Source organism: Patagioenas fasciata, chromosome 7, assembly GCF_037038585.1.
Source record: "Patagioenas fasciata isolate bPatFas1 chromosome 7, bPatFas1.hap1, whole genome shotgun sequence".
Classification (NCBI taxonomy): domain Eukaryota; kingdom Metazoa; phylum Chordata; class Aves; order Columbiformes; family Columbidae; genus Patagioenas; species Patagioenas fasciata.
The window spans coordinates 21,450,350-21,472,711 of NC_092526.1; the positions used below are offsets into that span (position 1 = coordinate 21,450,350).

A 22,362-nucleotide genomic window follows, 5' to 3' on the forward strand; every position below is an offset into this window, starting at 1 on the left:
GGCGGGAGGGACGCGTCTGCAGAGAAAAGCAGCGGGTTTAACTGTTCTCACGTTTTCCTTCCTGCAATCCTGGCGGGGATACGCTGCACCGCGGGCCGATGTTCCCTGCGCCGACGGAGCAGCCACAGGAGATCCGGTGGCGAAGCCAGCAGAGGGAAGCCCGCCCGGGGAACCCGGGGTTCGCTGCTGTCACATAAAAGGTTACTTTCGTTTAGGGGCAGATTTTTGTTCTTTTAATTTTTTCCATTACATAGTTCAAAACCTACTTATCGATCTTTAAAGCGGTTAACAGTATGTAAGCTATGGCAGCTCGCATCCAAGTACATTTTCTCCAGGTGGGAGGGAGCAGTCGCGCTCCGGCACCTCACGGCGCGGGGCTGCGGGGACACCCGCGGCCGCCCAGAGGCGGGAGCCGTCCGCGAGGCGCGGTGCCGCTGCCGAGCCCGTCGGTGCTGCGGCACCTCCGGCGGGGCTGCCGGTGCCAGCGAGCGCCCAACACCGGCTCTGAAGCCTCAGAGGAGCCGCCTGCGTTTCCCGTCGCACTCCCGCCCTCAGAGCTGCCACCGCCTAACCCGGCGGGACCCGGCGGCCCGGGCTTCACGGCAGCCGTCCGGTAACAAAGAGGACTCCGCTACCGCCGGGGGTGCCGGCCACCCCAGGTGGGCCCGCACGGCAGTTGAGGCCACGATGGCAGGCGGCGCGCACCCCATGGCTGTCGCTTCCCCCGTCCCGACAAGAAGTTTCAAGCCGGCGGGCGGCGACATTTTGTGGGGCGGTGGCGCGGGCCGCGCACCTGCGCGCTGACAGGGCGGTGCGAGCCGGCGGGGAGGGCAGAGGAAGAGGAGGGGTAATGTCAGGGGAGGGGAGAGGCGAGGCAGCGCCAGGAGGAGGGAGCGGGCGGCGGGGAGGGCGCCGGTTCCGTGGCTATCGCGAGAGGGTGGCGCCGCTGGGAGGGGAGAGAGAGGGCGGCGGGGGGGAGCCCCAGAGCTGGGAGCCCGGCGCAGCCGTAAGGGCTCCTCAGTTTCCCATCATGGCGGGGGCCGGCGCCAGCGGCCGGGATAAGCGGGCGACGGCGGCGCGGCTGAAGACGGCGCTGGGCGGCGAGAGCAGCGGGGCGGCGGCGGGCGAGCTGCGGGCGCTGCTGGAGGGGGTGCTGGCCCCGGCGGCGGGCCCGGGCGGCGGCAAGGCGGCGGCCGAGGCGCTGGAGTGGTGCCGCTGCCTGCTGTCGGGCGGGGAGCCGTGGGACAGCTTCGTGCAAGCCGTGCGGGCCTACGACCCGGCCACGCTGTGCGGCCTGGTGTGGACGGCCAACTTCGTGGCCTACCGGTGCCGGACGTGCGGGATCTCGCCTTGCATGAGCCTGTGCGCCGAGTGCTTCCACCAGGGCGAGCACGCCGGGCACGACTACAACATGTTCCGGAGCCAGGCGGGGGGCGCCTGCGACTGCGGCGACAGCAACGTCATGCGGGAGGCCGGGTGAGCGCCGGGCGGCCTCGGCGGGGCGGGCGGGCACCTGCCGGCGGGGGCGGCCCCACCGGGCGGTAGAGGTGTGACCGGAGCGCGGCGTTTGCCCGGTGCCTCCCTGCGCGCCGGGGGAGGGCAGTGACTGGGGACACCTGCTTCCCGCCGGGGTCGCCTCTCTCGCTGGCCGTGGGTCGGGCGAGGCTCTGTGGAACGGCGGCCTGAGGAGGGATCAACCATGCCTTCCCGGCCGCCAGCCCCGGCTGGGGTCCAGTCAGAGGGCTTCCTTCTTTGTGGATGTGTGTGTGCCTTTTATTCGGGCGCTTACGCGAACCTCACTGCCCTTGCACCGAGTGCCTGTCTAGAGGGAAGGTGCTGTGGGGTCCTATCTCTCAGGTCCCAGCTAGCAGCCTCGGCCTAGCACAGGTAACCCTGAGGTGTGTCCAGATACTTTTGGCCTTTACGTGAGCAAATATGATAAAATGAACAGATTGGGTAAGAGGGAGCCATGTTTGTGTGTTTTCTCGGCCTGCAGTTCATCTTGCCTTCTGTTTTTTCTATTCTCAGCTTTAAATCAAGGAATTTGGTAACTCTTGGTTGAGCACAACAGGGTAGGGTTTTGAGGAAGTCAGACATCCTTCGTAGTCTGCAAGTGTGCAGACCTACTGGAGACAAGTACCTGGTCAGAAGAAGAGGAATGTGGTACCTCACTGTACCCTCCTTTGTTCCCTTTGTATCAAATTGTAAAAGGAAAGATCAGTCAACCAGTTGCTGTGTGTAGATGATACCTAGCCAGTTAAACTTCACATATCACAACTGAGTGTCTTTTTGAAGGTCCCTGTGTACCTCTTTATTCAACAGAGAGCTAAAGACTGTCAGAAGACAGTTTGGAGTGCTAGAGTGAGCCTTCTCTTCTGACTAGCTTTCTAGAATAGTGTCTATCTGGATCACCTTAGCCTTGGTGAGATTGCATGCTCTCATAAGAGCCGTCTCATCTCTTCCTAATAAATCTTGAGTGTATCTAGCAGAAAATGCTAGGAACATATAGAAATATCAAAACGTTTTGCTTGGTTCTTTTCATGTTTTTACCATGTGCAATATGTAGTTCTGCATAACGCTGCATCTTTTGCATTTCTGCATAGAGATTTCACTAATTCTGCTGTTTTCTGTTGCTTGAAGGTTGTCATCTTGGCTCAGACTCTTAGTGCCTGTATTCACCATTCTCCTGCTCTAGGCCTTGAGGTGGCTTCGTTCTTTGTTTCTTGTAATGTTTCCTCCTTTGTTTCTTGTACTGTTAGCCTTCACTATTTTGTCATTCTTCCTTTTTGGTAGAACCTCTCCTTATAGGTAGACTCCCTCTAATGGAAAAAAAAAATTCCTCTTTTTGTTTTCATTGATCTTTAGTGGTTTCAGGGGGCTGGTCCTTAAGTGATTCTTTATTTATCAGTTCTTGTTCAACTTCTGGTGATTCTGCTTTCCTCAGTATCACGAAAGTAACAGTGCCCCTTGATCTCCAGTGCTCAGTGTGGGATAGATTAAGGGCTCCTCTTAGTGGCAGGATTTTATTAGAGCGCAGACAAATTGATCTACTGTAGGTAAATATTAAAATTGCTTCTCATACTGCTCTCATCCAAGAGTTTATAGTTTTCACAATTGTCTTTTCCTATTTTAAACAGTTTTATTCTTGAATTAATAAAGAAGGAATAAGGTATGCTGTTACCTTTGCAAGGTAGGCAGATGCAAACCCTGAGGGCGTAAGAATATTCTCCTAATTTCTCTGTTATATTTACCCTACTTATTACTTCTAATAGTAGGATTTGAGAGTAAGTTGTCTCGGGTGTGTGATAGGTCCCTTCAGGAGGTTTGATCATTCTAGGATAAGAATTCCATAGCATTCTTTCAGAAACAAGACTCTTGAGTTGAGCAGTAGATTTTCCAGTCCTCCTGGACATACAGGACAGTGCATCACGGTATATGGGGTGTCTACACCCAACATAAGGTCGCTCCTGCTTATCTAAAGAATTGATGCTAAGTCAGTGCAATTAAGTGAACTAGAAACTTTGTTTGCTGTGCAAGACAAAGTAAGCTAAGCTCAAAGCTTTAAAAAGGAATTAATGCGTGCAAACACACAGTTTTGCCTGTTGAATTGCTTCAGTGCGGCATGTTTAGATAAACTGATTTAACTTCGTGTGTACAAATCAGTTGCACAATTACAGAGGTAGTGTTTTACATGGTGAAGTCAGGAGATCTTCATGGTAGGTTGAGGAAACTGGAGTGTGTCTAGCCCGATATAACCTTGGCCACCACAGCCTAGGCTTCTATTAATAGCAAAGGAATCAAATGCGGAGCCTACTTAGGAACTTTATCTGCCATCTGCCTGCTCAGATAAAATTTTGTGTAGATACTGTATACAAGTAGTATAGTAGAGTAGTTTGTTTCTGTTGGTTCTTGTTATCTGGTTGCCATGTTCAGAGTTTTTTTGATTCAGTGTATCTCAAAAAATACTTCTGATGAAGCATCATTTAACTGATCATCTGTAAAGGAAATCTCTCCAGTTTGCTATGTGGAATATATTTTCATTTTCTTTAGGAGTGCTAATGTGAATCTAGAGATGGTTTGATCTGGGACATAAGCATGTGTGTGTAAAACTTTTATTACTAATAAAAATCTATAATTTACTTTTTAGAGATACTTGAGTGTTAATTTTTTATTTCTAATGCCTTTTTATAAGGAAGTTGGCATATAGTGTAATAGATGGATGCTGATTTGCTTTAGGTACTTTGTGTAATTCTCATTTGTTTTAGAAAAATCAGGTTGTCACACTCTTGAACCTTTTGATTCCCATGCATATTTCAGTGTTTTTGATTATGAAGTTAATTGCAGTTGGTCTGATCTACTAGAATGTGACTTAGACTTTAAAAAATATCTAAGTTTGTAAATGTAGCTGCTTGTCAAAGCATTACAAACTCTAGCTGTGGCAAGGTTTAAGAGATTTTAAGATCCAGCAATACGTCAGTAGTTGAAAACAGTTTGTAGTCGTCTCCCATATGGTATCTAGCCATGGGCAAATGAAATTTTGCAACTCCATCAGAAATAATTAATAATGTTTTGAAGAAGGCAAAATCTTCAGTTCTAAAGTATTTATGGTAGACGTATGCTCATAGTTCAGCAGGCAAGTTCATCTGTTGGAGGAAAAAAATAAACCATGCAGTTGGACAGGGTAAAATTCAGACCGGGATATTTTTTGCTTGGTAGATGATCTTGTGTTATAATGCAAGTTGATAGTTTATAAAATATAACCTTGAAGAAAGCAATATGCCATGTGGTTATAATAACAGTATAACTAGTCAGTAATCTGTTACTGATGAGTACCGTCTTGTTTCTGTGGCTCACTTGTTCTGATTCCCCTTTAAGTCTGTAGACAATAACCTGACATACTAGAGCCTCTACACTTCGGCTATTTCATTCCCCCGTGTCCTGTTTCTGAGTGTGCCTCACTGTGTGTTGACTTATTTGTTAAATTAATCATGTGGGAAACAGATGTTTTAGTGCTGCATTACAGCACAAAGAGAATAATATCTCCATCAAGGGCTATATATCCTGAAAGGCAAAAAGCCAGGTTAAGAATTTCATTAAACAGGCTTTTATATTGATGTTTGCTGTGTATTTGATGGTAGTTATGGCAACCAATGGCTCCACTGACATAGAGCTTTGCCTTCTCTTATGATGTATCTAAGGGTCTAAGAAATTATCCATTTCCACTTGTGACTGTGGGCCATTTTTTTTGTCAGTAGGCATGTGTGAAGTTAAAAAAGCATTATAAGAAATATAACTGTCACAGATTGACGATGTATGCCATGTGTCGAGAAGCACCTTCAGGTACCTACCTTCAAGCTTTCTGCAGTCCTGTCTCTAACAATTCATACTCAACTTTCCATTTAGCTCTGTCTTAGAGTGTCTATCAATGTGGTTGCATGGAGATCTGGTCTGAGGTGCACACTAGATGAGACTTTTTTTTTTTTTCTCCTCTTCCCCATTGTGTCTCTTTTGGGGATTGATGTAGCTGTAAAATCTAGCATGATCCCTTATGAAACGGCTGGAAAATTCTCTTTGCCTCCTTTCACTGCCAACAAGTATGAGAAGTATATTCTTAGTTTCTAGACTGCTAATTTTCTGCTGCTTTAATTTATTTAGAGTTGTCTGTTTTTTTCAGTGCATTAAAATGTTCAAACCCCATATATATTATTGAATAGTTCAATTTTGAATTTGGACAGTAGATACCTAGTATTGATGATCTTTGCTGCTCTGTCCCCATATCCTTCTTTCCCTCCTCCTGATTCCATTCCTTATTTTTATCCCTTTTCAGGCCCACTTTCTTACGGGAACTAATTTCAATAAAAATGGCCTTACTGTGCTGTTTGTGAGCTGCAGAAGAACATATTCTATTTCTTTTACTTTCTGTTGCTGAGTAAGAGTAAAGGACCTATTTCCTATTCTATATTTGAGAAAATTTTAAGAATTACAGTGACAATAAAAAGCAAGGTTGCTGTTGAGAAAGCTGTTAGTAGTAGTTACTTTTGGATATGTTCTGTGCATATTCATCAGGCAAGGTCTCTTGTGTCATCTTTGGTTGTAGCAGCTGTGATCCACTTAAGACCAGAATCACAGAATGTTAGGGATTGGAAGGGACCTCAAAAGATCATCCAGTCCAATCCCCCTGCTGGAGCAGGAACACCCAGATGAGGCTACACAGGAATGTGTCCAGGCGGGTTTTGAATGTCGTCAGAGTAGGAGACTCCATAACCCCCCTGGGCAGCCTGTTCAGTGCTCTGTCACCTTCACTGAGAAGTTGTTTCTTCTCAAATTTAAGTGGAACCTTTCGTGTTCCAGTTTGAACCCATTACCCCTTGTCTTACCGTTGGTTGTCACTGAGAAGAGCCTGGCTTCATCCTCGTGACACTAACCGTTTATATATTTATAAACGTTAGTGAGGTCACCCCTGAGTCTCCTCCAAGCTAAAGAGCCCCAGCTCTCTCAGCCCTTCCTCATAAGGGAGATGCTCCACTCCCTTAATCATCTTTGTTGCCCTGGGCTGGACTCTCTCCAGCAGTTCCCTGTCCTTCAACTGAGGGGCCCAGAACTGGACACAATGTTCCAGGTGAGGTCTCACCAGGGCAGAGTAGAGGGGGAGAAGAACCTCTCTTGATCTGCTAACCACCCCCCTTCTAATACACCCCAGGATGCCATTTGCCTTCTTGGCCACCAGGGCACAGTGCTGGCTCATGGTCATCCTGCTGTCCACCAGGACCCCCAGGTCCCTTTCCCCTACGAAAAAGTCAGATTTGCCTGTGCCTGGGTTTTGGGATATACAGGTAATAACTATTTTACTGGTGTTAAGTAGAGTATGTGGCTATTTCATGGAGTGTCTTGCAACAGTGAATCGCCTGTTTAGCATACACATAGCATGTTACTGCTTTGAAAGTTGTCTTTTCCAGTGTGACTCTATCAACTGTGTTCTTTAACAGAAGATGAGAAGGTTTCAGTTCTCGAGGATCTTGGCTAGTTTTGGTAATGTAGCGTTGAGGATGGAAGGATGTTCTTTTGGACCTTTCTTCAAGAAGCTGCTGAAACCGATGCTTCATCAGCAGGCTGAGACCCTATACTTTGTCAGGAAGTTTAGCCTCTGAGCATTATGAAACTGCATAAAAACATCTTTGTGTTCAGGATTGTTGGGCTGGTACCAATGGCATTCTGTAGGACTTCTGTCAATTCCGTGCAGCTTCCCTGCTTTTGAAGTCCTTTGGACTGCCAAGGCCTTCTGGCTGAAGGGACTGAGAATTCTGAACTGTACTGCCTGTTAACTTGACATGAGAGTCTGAATAAACCCATGGTCATGTACTTTTGTGAGTGTGACTCTTCAGAACAAAAACTCTACTATCTGATCTTCCACATACAAGGTACACGAATTCGTGCTGGGATTCACACTTACCGCAGCATTTGAAAGAACTAGTTACTGTGCATTTATGAATAATTGATTCTCTCTGACATCCTCCCCACCTCCACCCAGACATAAAGCTCAGTATTTTGTTTTGCTGCTTAGGATATCACAGTAACATTCGGTAGTTTTCACAGTGCTTCGTGTTAGGTCTTATCCCTGGAAAGCGAAAGATTTCAGATCCCTGTGTTGATTACATCCATCGTGACATGCGGTCAGCTCACAAACCTGTCTGTCTTGATTTCCCTTAAGAATGTCTCCAATTAGGACTACATCAGCCTCTAAATTAGTTGCTGCAATGTTTTCCAAATTGTTACCAGCCAAGTGATAATTTTGAATTACTACTTTTAGAGCTGTGACCTGACTAGGCGCCATGTATTTTATATGTGCCTCAGGAATAATGTGGGGTTGTTTCAAAGGCATCAATAAGATACTCAAATGTATCACTATACATAACTTTAGACATTTAGAGACCTGAAGTCTTGCTGTGTTAGTCATTGAACATATTTATAATAAATGATGGTTCTACCCCAAAGCTTTTACTTTTTCGAACCAGTCTGATTTGAAGAACAGAACAATACTCTGAGCTTGGGAGATACAACAGCTGTATATTTTGCCTTGCCTGAAACTGCCTTATTTATTTTATGACTTGTTTATCACTTTGTGATGTACCTTAGCATCTATTCAGTTTAACAAGAACTGGTGTTTTGGACGTCTCTGGAAACATTTATATTTGGGCTAACCAGTGTTGATTTTCAGTTCCTTTGCTTTGATCCCGCCAACTTCTAAACCTCTTTTTATCTCTCTTGTGAAACAATCAGTGGTCCAGGATTCTAAGTTTGCTATGTCAGAGTGAAGTGTTATTTGTCTGGTACGTATCTGATCTACATGGATCTGTTGGAAACAGAATAAACGTGATTTTGGGTGTATGTTTGGGGAACAAATTCTTAAAGAACTTTTGTCTCTCAGGTCTTTCTTAAAGACAGTTAACAAAGGCTGATTCAGAGTTCAGGCCATTCTTCCTTATCACTTACAGAATATCAGGAGTTTTATATTTTAAAAAAATCTGTGAATGGTATCTGACAACTGCAGGTGTTTTTAAATAGTATTATTTTAGGTGCCCTCCTCTGTAGGGTTCTAGTGGTAAGCTTTGAAAATAATGTGATGAATTTTTTTACATTGAAGTAATGTGGGTAGCTGCATAAGTATTACAATAACAAGGACTACATAATGAACCCTGCCTTCATCAGGATGCATTTCAGTTTCTGCACAGCTCCTGCAGTGATAATAGCTCTGGCATGAAACACATGGACCTTTCCAAGAAAACTGGACATTACATATATATATATGCACCTTGTCTGTTGAAGGCCTGACCAAAGTGGTTATCTTCAGCTTAAACTGACGGCTTTTATTAAAATCCGCAGATCTTACTTAAATCCTGAGGAAATGAAGATGGTTTTTACAGTTGTCTAGCATTGCGCAGTTGCTTGGAACTTTGTCAGATGAAACATTTGAGCCAAAATGTTACATGCTATATGTTTACCCTGTTTAAATTTTCTTGGAAAAATTTTCCTAGCCACAAAATATTTTTGTTAACTCTATTTTAGAAACTTGTTTTTTTTTTTTTTTTTCTTCTTTAAATTGAAGATGTGCTGTCTGTATGCTTTAATGGAGATAATTGATGGGATTCTGAAAGCAACTGGACAGGGAGACTGTAAGTGAATGGATGGTTTGGGATGAGTGAGGGCCAAGCAAAGATGGTTCTGATGAGGGCTCAGGACCAGATATTCTGTTTGCTGATTTGCTTGTCTCTCAGACCTACTTTTGAAGTCAGCTGGGAATTCTGCTTTGTGAATGCTATGTAAGGCTAAGAGCTCTGAAAAATCAGATTCTAAAAATGATGAAATTAAGCATCTAGAACTATGCATTGTCTCTATTAATTTCTCTATCTTTAGGTTCATATTTGAGAAAAATAAAATAGATTATACCTTTGAAAGGTGACTCAATACTGTGAAATAATTTTGAATGTAAATATTTTTCTTGTGGGCTTTTTAATGATAACCTTCATGAAGATTGCTTTTTAGAGGTGAGTTTGAAGAGTATTCTCACCAATGCTTTTTCAGTACAGTTCAGTACAGTGAAGTACCAAATTAGCTGCTCTTTTAAAAAGTACTGTTCCTTTCCTCAACTCAAAAGGCTGCAGTTCCTGTTGCACAGAATAGTTTGAGACTGTATTCACACATGCAAATGCAGAATTAAGATAATTTTAATAATCTTAATATTGCCCTTAACAGCATAACTGAGGCCACTTATAAGGGCTTCACTTCACAGTCACTTATGTTTGACAAAGATGCACCAAAGAGAATGGGTATTATATTTGTAAGTTAGCTAGCTCTGTGTGTGTTATCATACAAATATATTTTAAATTGTGTGTAAAGTGATGCTTTTTGATCAAGCTAGGCTAATGGAAACTGTACTTAGATGCAATTACAGTGCATTAATTACATCCCAGAGCATCCACCCTTTTTATAAAGGCAATATTTTTGCAGCAGAAGATTGTGTTACTCCTTTGAATTGCTCTATTGTCTATCAAAATGCTCAAATTCAAAAACTCTCTAGGTCAATTCAAACATAGACTCAGCTTCAGCTCTCCTCAGAAGTCCATTCCTTCTCATTCGCACTGTATTTCTAAGGTCTTAGAGTTAAAACTGCCCAATCTACTGTTTTTGATCGATAGTAGGCACTTGTATACTAATGAAGCTCATTGTAGTTTTATCTACTGTACAAGATGTTTATGTCTGAGGACTAACAGGAAATGATAGAAACGCTCTTCTGCAGAGCTTCTTTGTCTGCTTTGCTTTGAACTGGAGAGCTGGCTTCACTGGAGAATGCTCAGTGTAGCACTGAGCACCAGTGGAGTGTCTGGTGACTCACTGCCTTTCTTCCTGCTGTTCTGCAAGGATCGAAATAACTTATAGGAGTCAAATCTCTGATTTCTAGCCTCCTACCCTGGCCAAAAAACTTTGTCATGAAAGCTTAGAGGCTGGACAGATGTCCTTTGGAGGTCTTTTGGGGTTTTTCTTCTTGAGAAGCTGTTAATTCTTCTTCCATGTTTCACTGTTTTCCTTTATTGACTCTAGTGTCTCTACTTTGGAGCTTTCCTGGCTAGAAGGGTTAGACTGACATCCTTCCAGTTAGCCTTGCGTCTTGTTGCAGTCCCTAATAGCAGAAATGCAGGTATTGTCTCTGAGCTTCTCTGTAGCTTGCAGCTTTCTTACATAGCAGAAGAGCTGTTGTTCCTCAGACCTTGAAGTCAGTACCACATTGATTCACTTTTGAAAGCCTGTTTAGCAGACAAAAGGAATTTAACTATTGAAATTTAATTACTAGAGTGTGTGTGGGAAACATGTCTTAAATAAAAGCTCAGTTTAGATGTGACTTATTGTTACTGAATTGAAGAGTCAAGTAGAGGTTTCCTTTCTTTGCTTAGGAATTGATTGTATTTTTCATTTGGATCCTGTCAGTTGTGTCCCAGGTTCTTGTCCCTAAAAGCTGCCTTTGGAGTCAGGTACTTGTAGTACTGTAAGACTTGTGAAAATGGGATGCCTCCTTTTGACAGCTTTATGATCAGTTTTAAATCAAATTACTTTTAAACATGGAGAGGCAGGGGACAAAATAACACGAGAAAAGTGAAGGTAAAAATAGTCCCTCTGTTTATACATGAACTTATGTTAAGTTTCTGGAATGCAACTGAAACTTGAGATGCTGTGGGATGTAGTGGAAGGAGGGCTGAACAGATGTTCAAAAGCTGTAAAGGTGTGGTCTGGCTGGTACTGGAGGCATTTATCAGCTGCTATAATAACTGGGGAAGTTTAAAAATTATTTGAAGCGGAGGAGTTGGCTTCCTGGTGAGCCTTGTATCCTCTTGGTGTGCTGGATGGCCAGGACAGCGTTCTCCTTCATTGTTGGGTTTTTGGTTTTCTTTCTTTGTGTCTCGCTCCTTGTCAGGTGAACAAGGAAAGGGATGATGGCAGGATGATTTAGGGATTTCAGTGTGATTTCCAAGGAGGCAGGCCTGTGAGTTCTGATGGATTTAAGCTGGCCCAATGAAATTATCTTTTTTTATTTTCTTAAAGTAAATAACTTATGCTGGCTTAGCTTCTGAGCTGGTTTAACACAGGATCAATCAAGTGCCAGTGCTGGAATAAATAAGAGGGCTGAAGACAGAATTGTGGCAGGAGTGACCTAATTCAACTCACGCAGTTGTGAAACTGTAGCCTAAAGGAAAGGAGTTAGTTATATTACCTGAAGCCACTTCTAAAATCCATTTTGGAAATCAATTCACGTTAGAATTATTAAAGACAGAAGTAGTAGAAGAGAATGGAATGAATCTTCAAAGTCTAAAGTGAAGGTTGCTCAGATGTTAATGCTGCTTGTGGTGTGCCTATTCATGTAGATGTCAACAATGTTGTTCTACCTTTTACAAACAGGATATCAATGCAGCATAAGAAATTTCAGGAATTATATTTTAAGTCATGTGAACAAGATTGCTTGTTAAAGCTCTGTTTTTATTTAATTGCAAGGTACTGTGTTATTTTCTCCTTTTGCTAAAATTAGCTTTGTCTTTTTGTGAAAAAGTAATTTGAAAGGTAGTAAACTGCATAGAAAACAAAATTCAGAATATACTTTTGAATAGGAGAAAAGAATAAGGAAAAAAAAGTTATGATTTTTTGTCTCCTTGTAGACCTGTATTTTAGCACATGCGTGTTAGACCTTCAGTGCGACAGTACTTGAATATCTCTGACTAGTGAATTGACACTCTCACTGAAACACTCCTATTATTAAAACTCATTGGATAATAGTGAAAATATTTACAAGAAGATTGTATAGCACAAGAAATATGAAGTACTAAAGATTAAATAGGAACTACAGGTTTGTTGGAAAAAAGTATTTTGCAATATTGAAGTAGTGTAATAACTGACACATCGCCTTGATCTAAGCTTTATCTAGTCAGTCTTCCTCTCTGTAGTTATTTTTATTTCTGAGCTTGTTCAGAAAAAAAAAAAATTTCTTATCTAGATTCCATCCACCTTTCACAAGGCACTGTTAGAGACTTCTGCCTTCTCCAAGTGGTGGATTTCTGTGGCTTGATGTTACCAGGAGAGATTTGGAAAATACTCCTTTTTGTTGCTCATTAATGTTGCCTGTTTTAATAGTCTCAGAAGCATTTTGAAATGTACGTTTATGTAGACAGACAATTCTTTAACTGGTGCTATGGTGAGGAAGCTCTTTCAGAAGTACAAGGAACTGTTCATGGAATAACTTTGTTTGCTGTTTGTCCAGTGACTGTGTAACCTGTTGAAGAAGTTTGTCACATGTGTCTCTCTGCCTGTATAAGAAGTTTCAACTGGTTTCTTCCTTGTCACAGCTTGGAGTTCTGGCTCTTGTTTAGTTAAAACAGCTGTGATTTTAATTCTGGAGGTCTTCAAGTCATTGTCAAGTATTTGGGTCAGTATTTGTAGAAGAACTGTATAGTACTCTTGAACAGCAATAGAGCTTTGAGTAGAACAGGATATTGGTGTTTCACAGTTTTGGAATGAGCACACAGTTGCAGGCCTGGTTTGCTGTGGTTCAGCATAAAACAGGGTCTCGTGAGTGAAGATTACAAAATTGGGTTCAGTAAGATTTCTTCAGCCTGATTTATCAATAATACAATCTGAGCATTGGCATTCTGGATTGTTGTGGCTTAGATTAATACTTGCCTTTGAAATTCAGTATGGCCAATAGCTTGTCCATTGGTAAGTCATGTCAGTAAGAACATATTCTGGGATCCTTACCATGTACATTACCATGTTAGTTAAGAACAGCTACGATAGTATATTGATTTTGGGAAATACTTCAATACTGCAGCCTTTGAACCATAAATGCAGAATATGGCTCATCTTGTAAAACTATACTGGCATTCCTAATATAAGGATTAGGGGCTGGTATCTAGAAATTGTTCCCTGTTTGGAACTTCTGTGCATTTGACAGTGAAAGGATGTTTCCTTACAGTGAATTGAATTTGGGTTCTCCCTTGATCTTCTAGAACCTATATTAATATACCAATAATAGCAGTCTTTGTAAGTCGGTAGTGCTTTTGTGGGAATCTCAAGAGAAGGCATGATTCATAACCTTCAGCTACAGGATGTGTTGCATTTGGGATAACTAGTCCATAGGCTGTTTCACAAGTGGAATGCTGGCATAGTCTTCTTGGGGAGCAGAGCTTTTTATTTTCTGTAGAAGGAAGCCTTGGACTTAGCATAAGCTGGGATTTAAAATGACTTTATGTGTGAGTTTTGTTACTGTGGCTCCCTTAGCTTGTGATCGTAACGAGTCAAAATGTCTTCTGGCTGAATGCAAAATATATGGAGGGGACCAGTACAAGATATTAAAACACATTGCATGGTAATTCTTTCCTTGTGTGTCTTTAAAGTCTTTATTTGCTTTTGATCTCTTCTTATAAGGGTAGTGGTGAAAGGGAAACCAAATACCTTTAAGATAATAAGTGAGGTACCATATTGCAGCCTGGATCAGTTTAGATTTGTGATTTATGGCAATTTAGGCTTCTATATGTGGATGAGACAGAAGTGAATGATTTCATAACTTCTATGAGTGTCATTTGCAAGAGTGAATGACGAAAGTGAAAACCATCTGTTTGTACATCGATTAACAGGAAGTTGTTGGTCATCACTGAGGTCCTTCTGTCAGGCACTTGTTTTGTCCCGGAGGTGGACAGGCTGTATATACAAAATGCAGATCATCTGGCTATTACTGTCCTTGCTTACCTTTTCTTAATAAAAAAAGTGTCATCTCTGCGTAAGAGCAAAAGACTCTTCAGTCTTGTGAAGATGCTAACCAGTCTTGTGAAGATGCCATCCTCATTGCTGCACTTTTGTCCTCCTTTTTTGTATTTTTTTTGTCCCAAATTCAGCTGCTTGCTTTGTGGCTTTCTTTTATTTCCTTCTTCTCTTAAAGTTGGTACTTTAATGGTCCTCAAAGAAGAAAAGGTTATGTTGTAGAAAGTAGTAGGCTTCTTCTGGAAAACATGGCATTGCAAGTATAGTGAAGACATGAATAAATTTAGAAAACAATTTTTTTATTCAAACAAAGCTGAATCCAATTCTGAATATTTATGTTGAAGGATTACTGGTAAAATCTAATGAATCTTTCCAGTAGTTTGCTCGTGTATGATGTGTTTTTAGACTCTTTCTTCCTTGTTAGCTTCTTTTTTGATGTGGGTAAATAACTCTTTGATGTTGGTAGATGTCCTTTCTAAAAATAGATTTGGAGCAGAAAAGTGTTCTGTGTCTCTTGAGTCAGACTCTTGTTAAATCAGTGGGAAATAATTCTGTTTGCTCTATTGGGGTTTGGCTCAACTTTGTGTCATTGTGTCTTAGCCAAGCCTCAACTACTACCATACAGGACTTCTCCAAAGAAGAAATGTTTTCTTTTAAATTGAAACAATTTGCAGAATTTTTGCAGGGTGTTTCTGCCATGCTTTGATAAATAAATCTTAGTTGCTATATGTCTGAACTAAATACTGATCCTGCAGACTCTTACGCTTTTGGAAGTTGTTTTTGTTAATGTCAAAAAACATTTTAAAACTCACTGTCTGGATGAGAACTTGAAGAATCAGGTCAGCCCCTATTTCACAGAAAGAAGAGGAACTGTTTTAGTGAGATATTTTCAATTAGGCTGTTTAGAAACTGGGAGGTACATCTTAATAAAGAGAAACTCAGTGTTCTTCTAGTTGTTCAATGGAAGATGATTCTAACCTGTATGGGAAGAAACTGGGATGTTAGACATGTGAACTTTGAGAAGGGAAAAATAATTGGGAACTGCAAAATTTGCTGGACAAAATGGGTTTGAACATATTGGAAATTCAGAGTAGCGTTTTCTTACCACCTTTAAAAGTATGTAAGTCCCTGAAAAATGGAAAAAGTAATGGTTTTGTTAGTGTGTGTTAACTCTGCTGAGCTGTGCTTGGCTAACATTTTTCTCATCTCTTTTATAGGTTTTGTAAAAGACATCGGATTAAATCAAATTCAAATGTTCCATGTGTCCCGAAAGACTTGTTGATGATGTCAGAATTAGTTCTTCCACAGTTCATCTTTAGTCTTATTCAGCACTTAAGAGAGGGATATAATGAGCCTGGTAGGTTTTAAATTTGCATGTGTCTAGCATATCTTACCATGCTGCTATCTCTTGCTTTGCAGTCTGTGAAGACACAGTATATGAATATATCAATGCTATCCATAGTTTATATAATTTAATTTTGTGCGCCTTTTCCTAAAGCATGTTACTGTCTGGCTAGGCAATTTGATTTTGTTTTCTGCTGAAGAGCTGCTTAAATATGTTTTAAGGGTTAAGGACTACCCAGCATTGTGTTTAGCTCTTCCAGAAAATGAAATCAGGATTAATTTGAAACTTGTACATGTGAATTTTAGCGCATTATGAATATATAGAAATAAATTTATTTTGTGGTAGTAATTGTGAGACTCTTGGCCAAATTACATTACATTTACATTGAAGTTCTTCTTATGTGGTTTTCAGCTCTTGATCTGCCATCAGAGAAAGACCTTCATAAAATTCTCCAGGTTTTGGAACCTCATGTTTCCTTTCTAGAGGACTTGACCAAAATGGGAGGAGCAATGCGATCAGTTCTGACCCAGGTTTTGACTAGCCAACAGTTCTACAAAGATCTTAGCTCTGGTATGTTTGTGTTATTTCTAATAGTTAAATTTTCAAATTATAAACAATTTAAGGGCATAAGTTATGTTTATCACTTCTGTTTCTCCATGTTTTTATTTGACTTCTCAAAACCCAGAAAAATGCATGTAAAAACTTTTTCTTGTTGAGAGAAAGGGTGTGGGCTTCAGAGTGACCCGAAACCTTTGTTATTAAGACCTGTAAGAGCAGACCTCTTGTCTTCTCTGTCTCAGATAACCATATAAAGATATATAATTTCAGGAGAGTTTTTTAATAATAAATCCGTTCTCTTTAAAGTGAACACAGCAGCTTAATACTTCCAAATGAGGCATATCAAGCTTATTAAAAGTGGAATATGTCTAACTTATTTTGGGATCTGCTCTCACAGAGGTTACTGGAGATGACCTGAATGGCAAAAGGCCATTGCCTGTCCTGCACTTCTGTGCAAAACCTTTTTTTTTTTTTTCTTAAAAACAATGTCCCCCGGTTATTTCTTCCATCCTGTACCAAAGCATAGTGAATCTGAAAATGCTGAACAGTCACTATTAACTGCAAGCCACCTAGCATAAATTAATTCCATCTCATTTTCTTGTGATTAGAAGGTGTCTTTTTTTTTTTTGAGGCCTCTGCATACTTCCTTTGCATAGGCATGGAACAAATATTAATTACTGTGGATTTAAGTTGATGTAACTTGCTGGGGCAGCAACTAGTTGAAGAACAGAAAATCTTCAAATCTTTATTTGAAAGGAGAAACGCTTGGGAAAGCAAAGCTGCCTTGGGGACAGTTGTCTTCATTCTGTTTCCTTCCTCTTTTTCTCTCTAATAATATTTGAGCAGGAGAAATTTAATGATTTCTCCCTATATGTGATGGATTTCCTGAGTTAGGAATGGGAAGTGAGGCTTTCTTATTTGGACTCTTGTAATAAAGTATATGCGTGTCTGAGTAGGTAGAGTTTCTGGGTAGGTAAAGCAAAGAAAGATTTTAGAGCAAAACCTGCCATTCTGACTTTGAATGCAAAAGGTGTGCAGCTGAAAAGATGCCATCATCTTTTTTTCATGTTTTCTTTTCCTTAAATACTTAACAAAATTTGCTCCTCTAAAGTGTATTTTTTCGTATATAGCAAGTGTGTTTGATTTCCGTTAGTCCATTTCTTTGTGGGTAATTTTATGTCCTGTGCATGCAGTGTGACTTTGCTTCATCAAACAGTTGAAATGATGGTGTATTTATGAATAGCCTCCATTAATTGCAGCTGTCAAAACTTGAACTTTGAAAGAAAAATTCCAAATATTAGAATTTATATGTGGTGTATTACCACTACTGTTTTTTTTTTTTATTATTGGTTAATTTTTTTCCCTTTGGAAATTGTGGGTCCCTGTCCTTTCTGTCTAAAACCAGCTGCTTTGAAATATCAAAACAAATACTTTTTTTTTCTGTAGTGTTAATGGTGGTAGCACTGACAAAATATAAAATAAGTACATCTTTTAGATTAAAACAGAGCAGTGGAGGGGAAAAACTGAGACTGTTTCATGTCTTTTGAATTTCATTTAATCAGCTGGAAAAACTCTTTAGCTTCTACATGTTGTAATTGTACAGCTTATTAAAACATTGTGGGCCATTTTTTAGATTGCTTGTAAAGAATGTGAGGTCTATGAACCAAATAGCTGTTGTTGCACTTTAATGATGTTTTATGTATGTATTCAAGGTGTTGGAGAGAATGCGTGTGCAAAGAAAAGTCATGAAAAGTACCTCATTGCTTTGAAAGGCTCTGGACTGGCATTTCCTGAGGATAAAATTGCATGTGGTGTGCAGGAAGAAGGAGCTGGAACTAGCACATTAGCAGTTCAAGGTTTGTGTAGAATAAGCAATTATTTTAGATTATTTTTTGAAAATAAAAGAAATCTTAAATACAGGTAATCCCTTATCTTTCATTAGGGCACCACGAAGTTACAGGACTCATTTTAATCCTATCAACAAAGCTAAACATATTAACTTTTTGTTGCTAATAGACTAAGCATCATTTTCCAGTCATAGCATTAGTGGAATTTGAGTAGGCAAGATGAAATTGCTCATAGTGGAATTTTGTCACTGCACCTAAGTTAAGCCACCTATTTTTACAAATGTACTGTGGATTTTTTGTGCCACTGAAGGCTGTCAGAGTGGTTTTTTTTCAATTTCTGAAAGAACATGTCTCTGTTAAATCAGTATATTGAATTTCTGCAATGGAACATACTTGCAAATCCCTAATTTTGTATTGCTTGGAAATCTGTCTTCAAATTCTCAGTCCACTGCTGTGTATCTCGTAAAATTAATATAGTGTTTCATTTCATACTGGCTCATTAAATATCATAAAATACTGTCTTTTCAGTATAAGACTTATGAAAGGAATCTCTGAATTTTTTATTTCAAAAGGTTTAGCAGGTGCTACGGCAACATCAGGACAAGGGGATTCTTCAGATGAGGTGAGACTTTTGAAAGACTATCATGAACTGCAATGGAATATGAAATGGAGAAAATGCTTGCAGACAAATCCCATAAACCTTAGCTCTTCTATCTACCACATATTATCTCCATCTTAATAGTTAGAAACAATGCAGATACAAAGGAATAGATCTTATGCCTTTGATTTATGAAGGACCTCTTGAAAAATCCTTATTTTTGCTAATTCTATTTCAGTTTAATTTAGGTATGTAATGTAGAAGGACCTTCTAGTTCAAAAGTTACTGTCAAATACTTGACTTGATTAAAACAAAGTTAAAGCATGTGATGCTGTGAATGGTGTTAGCAGGTTTTGGCACTTGAGAATCCAGCTGAACTGGTGATAGCAGCAGTGAGAATTTCTCTGTAGATAAATTCCCATGTGTAGACTTGACCTTACTTACCAAACACATTGAGTGGGAGTAAAAAGGAGGGAATCTCCTTTTAGATTAAGTTTTAATACATAAGTGGAATTTAATGAGGAAAGTTAAATTCTGGTAGAGTTACTTTACCAATTTATTATCATTTTTTGTCCCCTACTATTTAAAACCTACTTTCAACTAGTAAGCCTTAGCAGCCATTCTGGTAGAGTAGTGTAACAAACTTTAATGTGAAGTGTGATTTTAATAGGAGTTTTGCTTACATTGGATTCTTTGCAAACAAGTATTAAAGTAAAAACTATTGTTTGTGTCGGGCCAAAACAGTTGTATGTTTGCCTCTGTCACGAGCACAACAGCATCTGTTAGGCTTTCAGCAGGGCTATTTATAATTTGGCATCTTTCAAAGTATCGCTTGTTTTTTTGCCATCACTTGACAAACAAACAGACAAAACCCAAACAACTGTGAAAGACTGCTGACAGTATCACCTTTAAGGCCCATGAAAGGAGGAGACAATTCAAGTTAATGCTAGGAACCTCAAGTGGTGGTTCAGCATGCTGCTTTCTGTTTTACCAACAAGTGATAAGAAGGGGGGATTTTACTGAAGTTGCTACGAGTGTGAAGAGAGATTGGATATTGCTGATATTTCCTTGAGGAAAGAACTCCGAAGTCCAAGAGGGAGGTAGAGACAGAGAAGTGTTTTAAGGAGAATGAATTTTTTTTACCAGGAAAAGAGATTTTTTTTTTTTCCAATGAAAATATATTTTGTGAATAAAAAAATGAGGAATTACAGCAACTGTATTATAACTTGCTAGTTGAAGATATCTGTTTTCTAGAGAGATTTTTCTTTCTGATTTCCAGGATATAAGTACACATGTAGGTATTTTATTATGTTGCTGCAGATGTGATTTTTCTAAATTAAAATTCTGCATATACTTACATACCCAAAATCAATTTTAAGATGTTAATTACATTATTAAGATACATTGTAGAAAAGCACAAGACCCTGTTTTGAAATATGTATTTAGGAATTTTTTAAAAAGAATGAGGAAATAATGTGGAAAAAAACAATAAGCACTAAAAGTTTTAATTTTTAGTATATATTTTCACTTCTGAATTTTCCTTTCATATCTTTAATAAAATCACATTGATACAGTATGGGATGCAGTTAAAAATTATTTTAAAAGTTACTTGATTTTTCTTGTCTTTTTAATAAAAAAAGGCCTCAATTAGTGGCATCTCAAAAAAAGTTAATTTTTAATTTTACAGTATTTCTCTTAATAATGGTCTGCTTGACAAATATGAATTGCTGAAAAGAAAGTCCAGTCCTTTAACCCAAAAGCCAAAACAGAACAGTGCAGGTGGAAGGCTGAAATGCTTATTAGAAAAATGATGTTATTAGAAAAATCCCTCCTAGAGAAATGAGGAAAAAGTTATTTTTTTTTTATCATTTCTCTTCCTCTCCCTGTCCTCCCCTATAGGCTACAAGGGATTTACATTTTTTTTTTAATGCCTTATTCTACTCTCTTATAGCAGAGTAAAATGGTGTTCTAATTAAGAAATGTAGCAAGGGTACACTTTTAACTAGATTTTCTTCCTCTGGTATTTAAGATGAATGTAGAAAGCTTGATGTTCTTTCTTATCCAATAAGTCTTAACGGTAGCATTGCTTCAGAGATAAAAGGCTAGATTACAAAATTTATGTAGGCTACAAATTAGAGCAACGCTTCTGCAGGGAACTAAATATCTTATAAGGTTTTCCATAGCTCAGTATTTAGTTTCATTCCTACAATAGTAGACGGATCTAAGCTAAAAATGAATCTGAAGGATGGATGTATCCCGAGATACGTGTTGTGGGTTGTTTTGTTCTGTTTCATTCCCCCCTCCTGCCGCAAAACAGTATAGGCTCACTTGTCCTTTACTTCTCACATGGTTTGCGTCCTGTCCTATGGTATTTTGGAGAGAACTCGCCATTAGTTTCCTTTATTAGCTTTTCTTCATGATGTTTGCCTATGTGGAAAAGGAGGAAAAAAAGGCCCTCTCTAAACCCGTCCTCTTGTTTAAGAAGTTTCTGTGTTCCAAGAAATCAAATAAAATCTAGTCCATGAACACTTTTGCTACAGTGACAAATAAACCTGTTTGTAATGGGTTTCTCTTTGTGGCTGCCCTTGGTTTATTGAGCACTGAATGCCTTATTACTCATTTATATAGTTATTGACTCTGATTGCTATTTAATGTGATCATACAAAAATCCACATATACTATCTAATATTACATAAAGTATATTATCTGAATTTATAATGGATGTGGCACACCTTAGGCTAATATTGTTAAATATTCCATTATGTGAAGTAACTGCATAGATCTTTACTGTTATCCGGGTGTATTTACACAGCATTATCCAATGGGTAAAAATAAGATATTCTACATTTGCTCACTCGTTCTCTTACTCTGTCTCTGGGCCTGGCAGACAGCATGTGACCTAACACTTGCTATCTTAAGGCTGTTAAAACTCCTGCACTTGACATTAAAATTTAATCCTACCTTTCTGAAGCAATGGAAGCCAACTATCCAACATTACTGAGGAAAAAAGAGTTCTCAAGGAAGTGTTTCTCATAAGTTACGCAATTTTTCTTCACTTCAAAAGTTGCGATGAAGACTGTCACGTTTAAATTTTTTCTCATACTGTAAAAAGGGAGATGCGTTTTCATTGCCAGAGCAGTGGTGTTGGAAGCTAGAATCCAACATGTTAATCACAATTTACATATCCAAATGCATTATTTTGTGTTTAAGACCCCTCTAGCAATTCTCTGGATTAACCGAGACTGCTGAAGAGGTCTTGAGACCTCCATCTATCAACTTACTAGCTATAGGAATTGAGATTCCTGTTCTTCAGGGCAGGAGACTTACATTGCAGAGTTTTGCAGTTCATAGTAATATCTCAGTAGGTCTGATTTTTGCTTTAAAGTACTTGGCCCCTCTGAAAGGTGAGTGGGCAGCAGCAATGTCCTGAGAACTGACTGGCTCCTGGTTAAAGTACAAAAGTAACTTGCATTCACAAAGACCACACGACACCTAAGAATTTAAATGTGTGTCTATCTAAAAATGAATTTTCAGGTGGAGGCACTGAAAGGTTAGGCAAATTCAGACCTTTCATTAATATGATACTTTTGGTCAGTCTTTAGATATAAAATATGGATAATCTTTCTCCTCAAGGAAGGAGAGTCACTTCTTGAGTACCACTGAAGCTTGGAAGTAAAATATGGCATTTATTTAGAGAAGCAGGATATTGATTACTTACT

At 39.7% G+C, this 22,362-nt stretch overlaps 1 protein-coding gene across 5 annotated transcripts in view; it reads left to right on the plus strand.

Moving 5' to 3' along the window:
• The first annotated feature begins 92 nt into the window (after window positions 1-92).
• Window positions 93-22,362, plus strand: part of UBR3 (ubiquitin protein ligase E3 component n-recognin 3) — a 120,053-nt gene continuing 97,783 nt past the window's right edge. For 3 of the 5 annotated variants that reach the window (XM_065840960.2, XM_071811041.1, XM_065840961.2), the window contains exons 1-5: window positions 963-1,476; window positions 15,513-15,652; window positions 16,052-16,210; window positions 17,911-18,054; window positions 18,618-18,667. In XM_065840960.2, coding sequence (XP_065697032.1) covers window positions 1,031-1,476; window positions 15,513-15,652; window positions 16,052-16,210; window positions 17,911-18,054; window positions 18,618-18,667 — 939 coding nt within the window. In that variant the 5' untranslated portion in view covers window positions 963-1,030. Of the gene's footprint in view, window positions 201-962; window positions 1,477-15,512; window positions 15,653-16,051; window positions 16,211-17,910; window positions 18,055-18,617; window positions 18,668-22,362 lie in introns of those variants that run through there. The other 2 variants (XM_071811043.1, XM_071811042.1) reach the window with 2 other exon arrangements.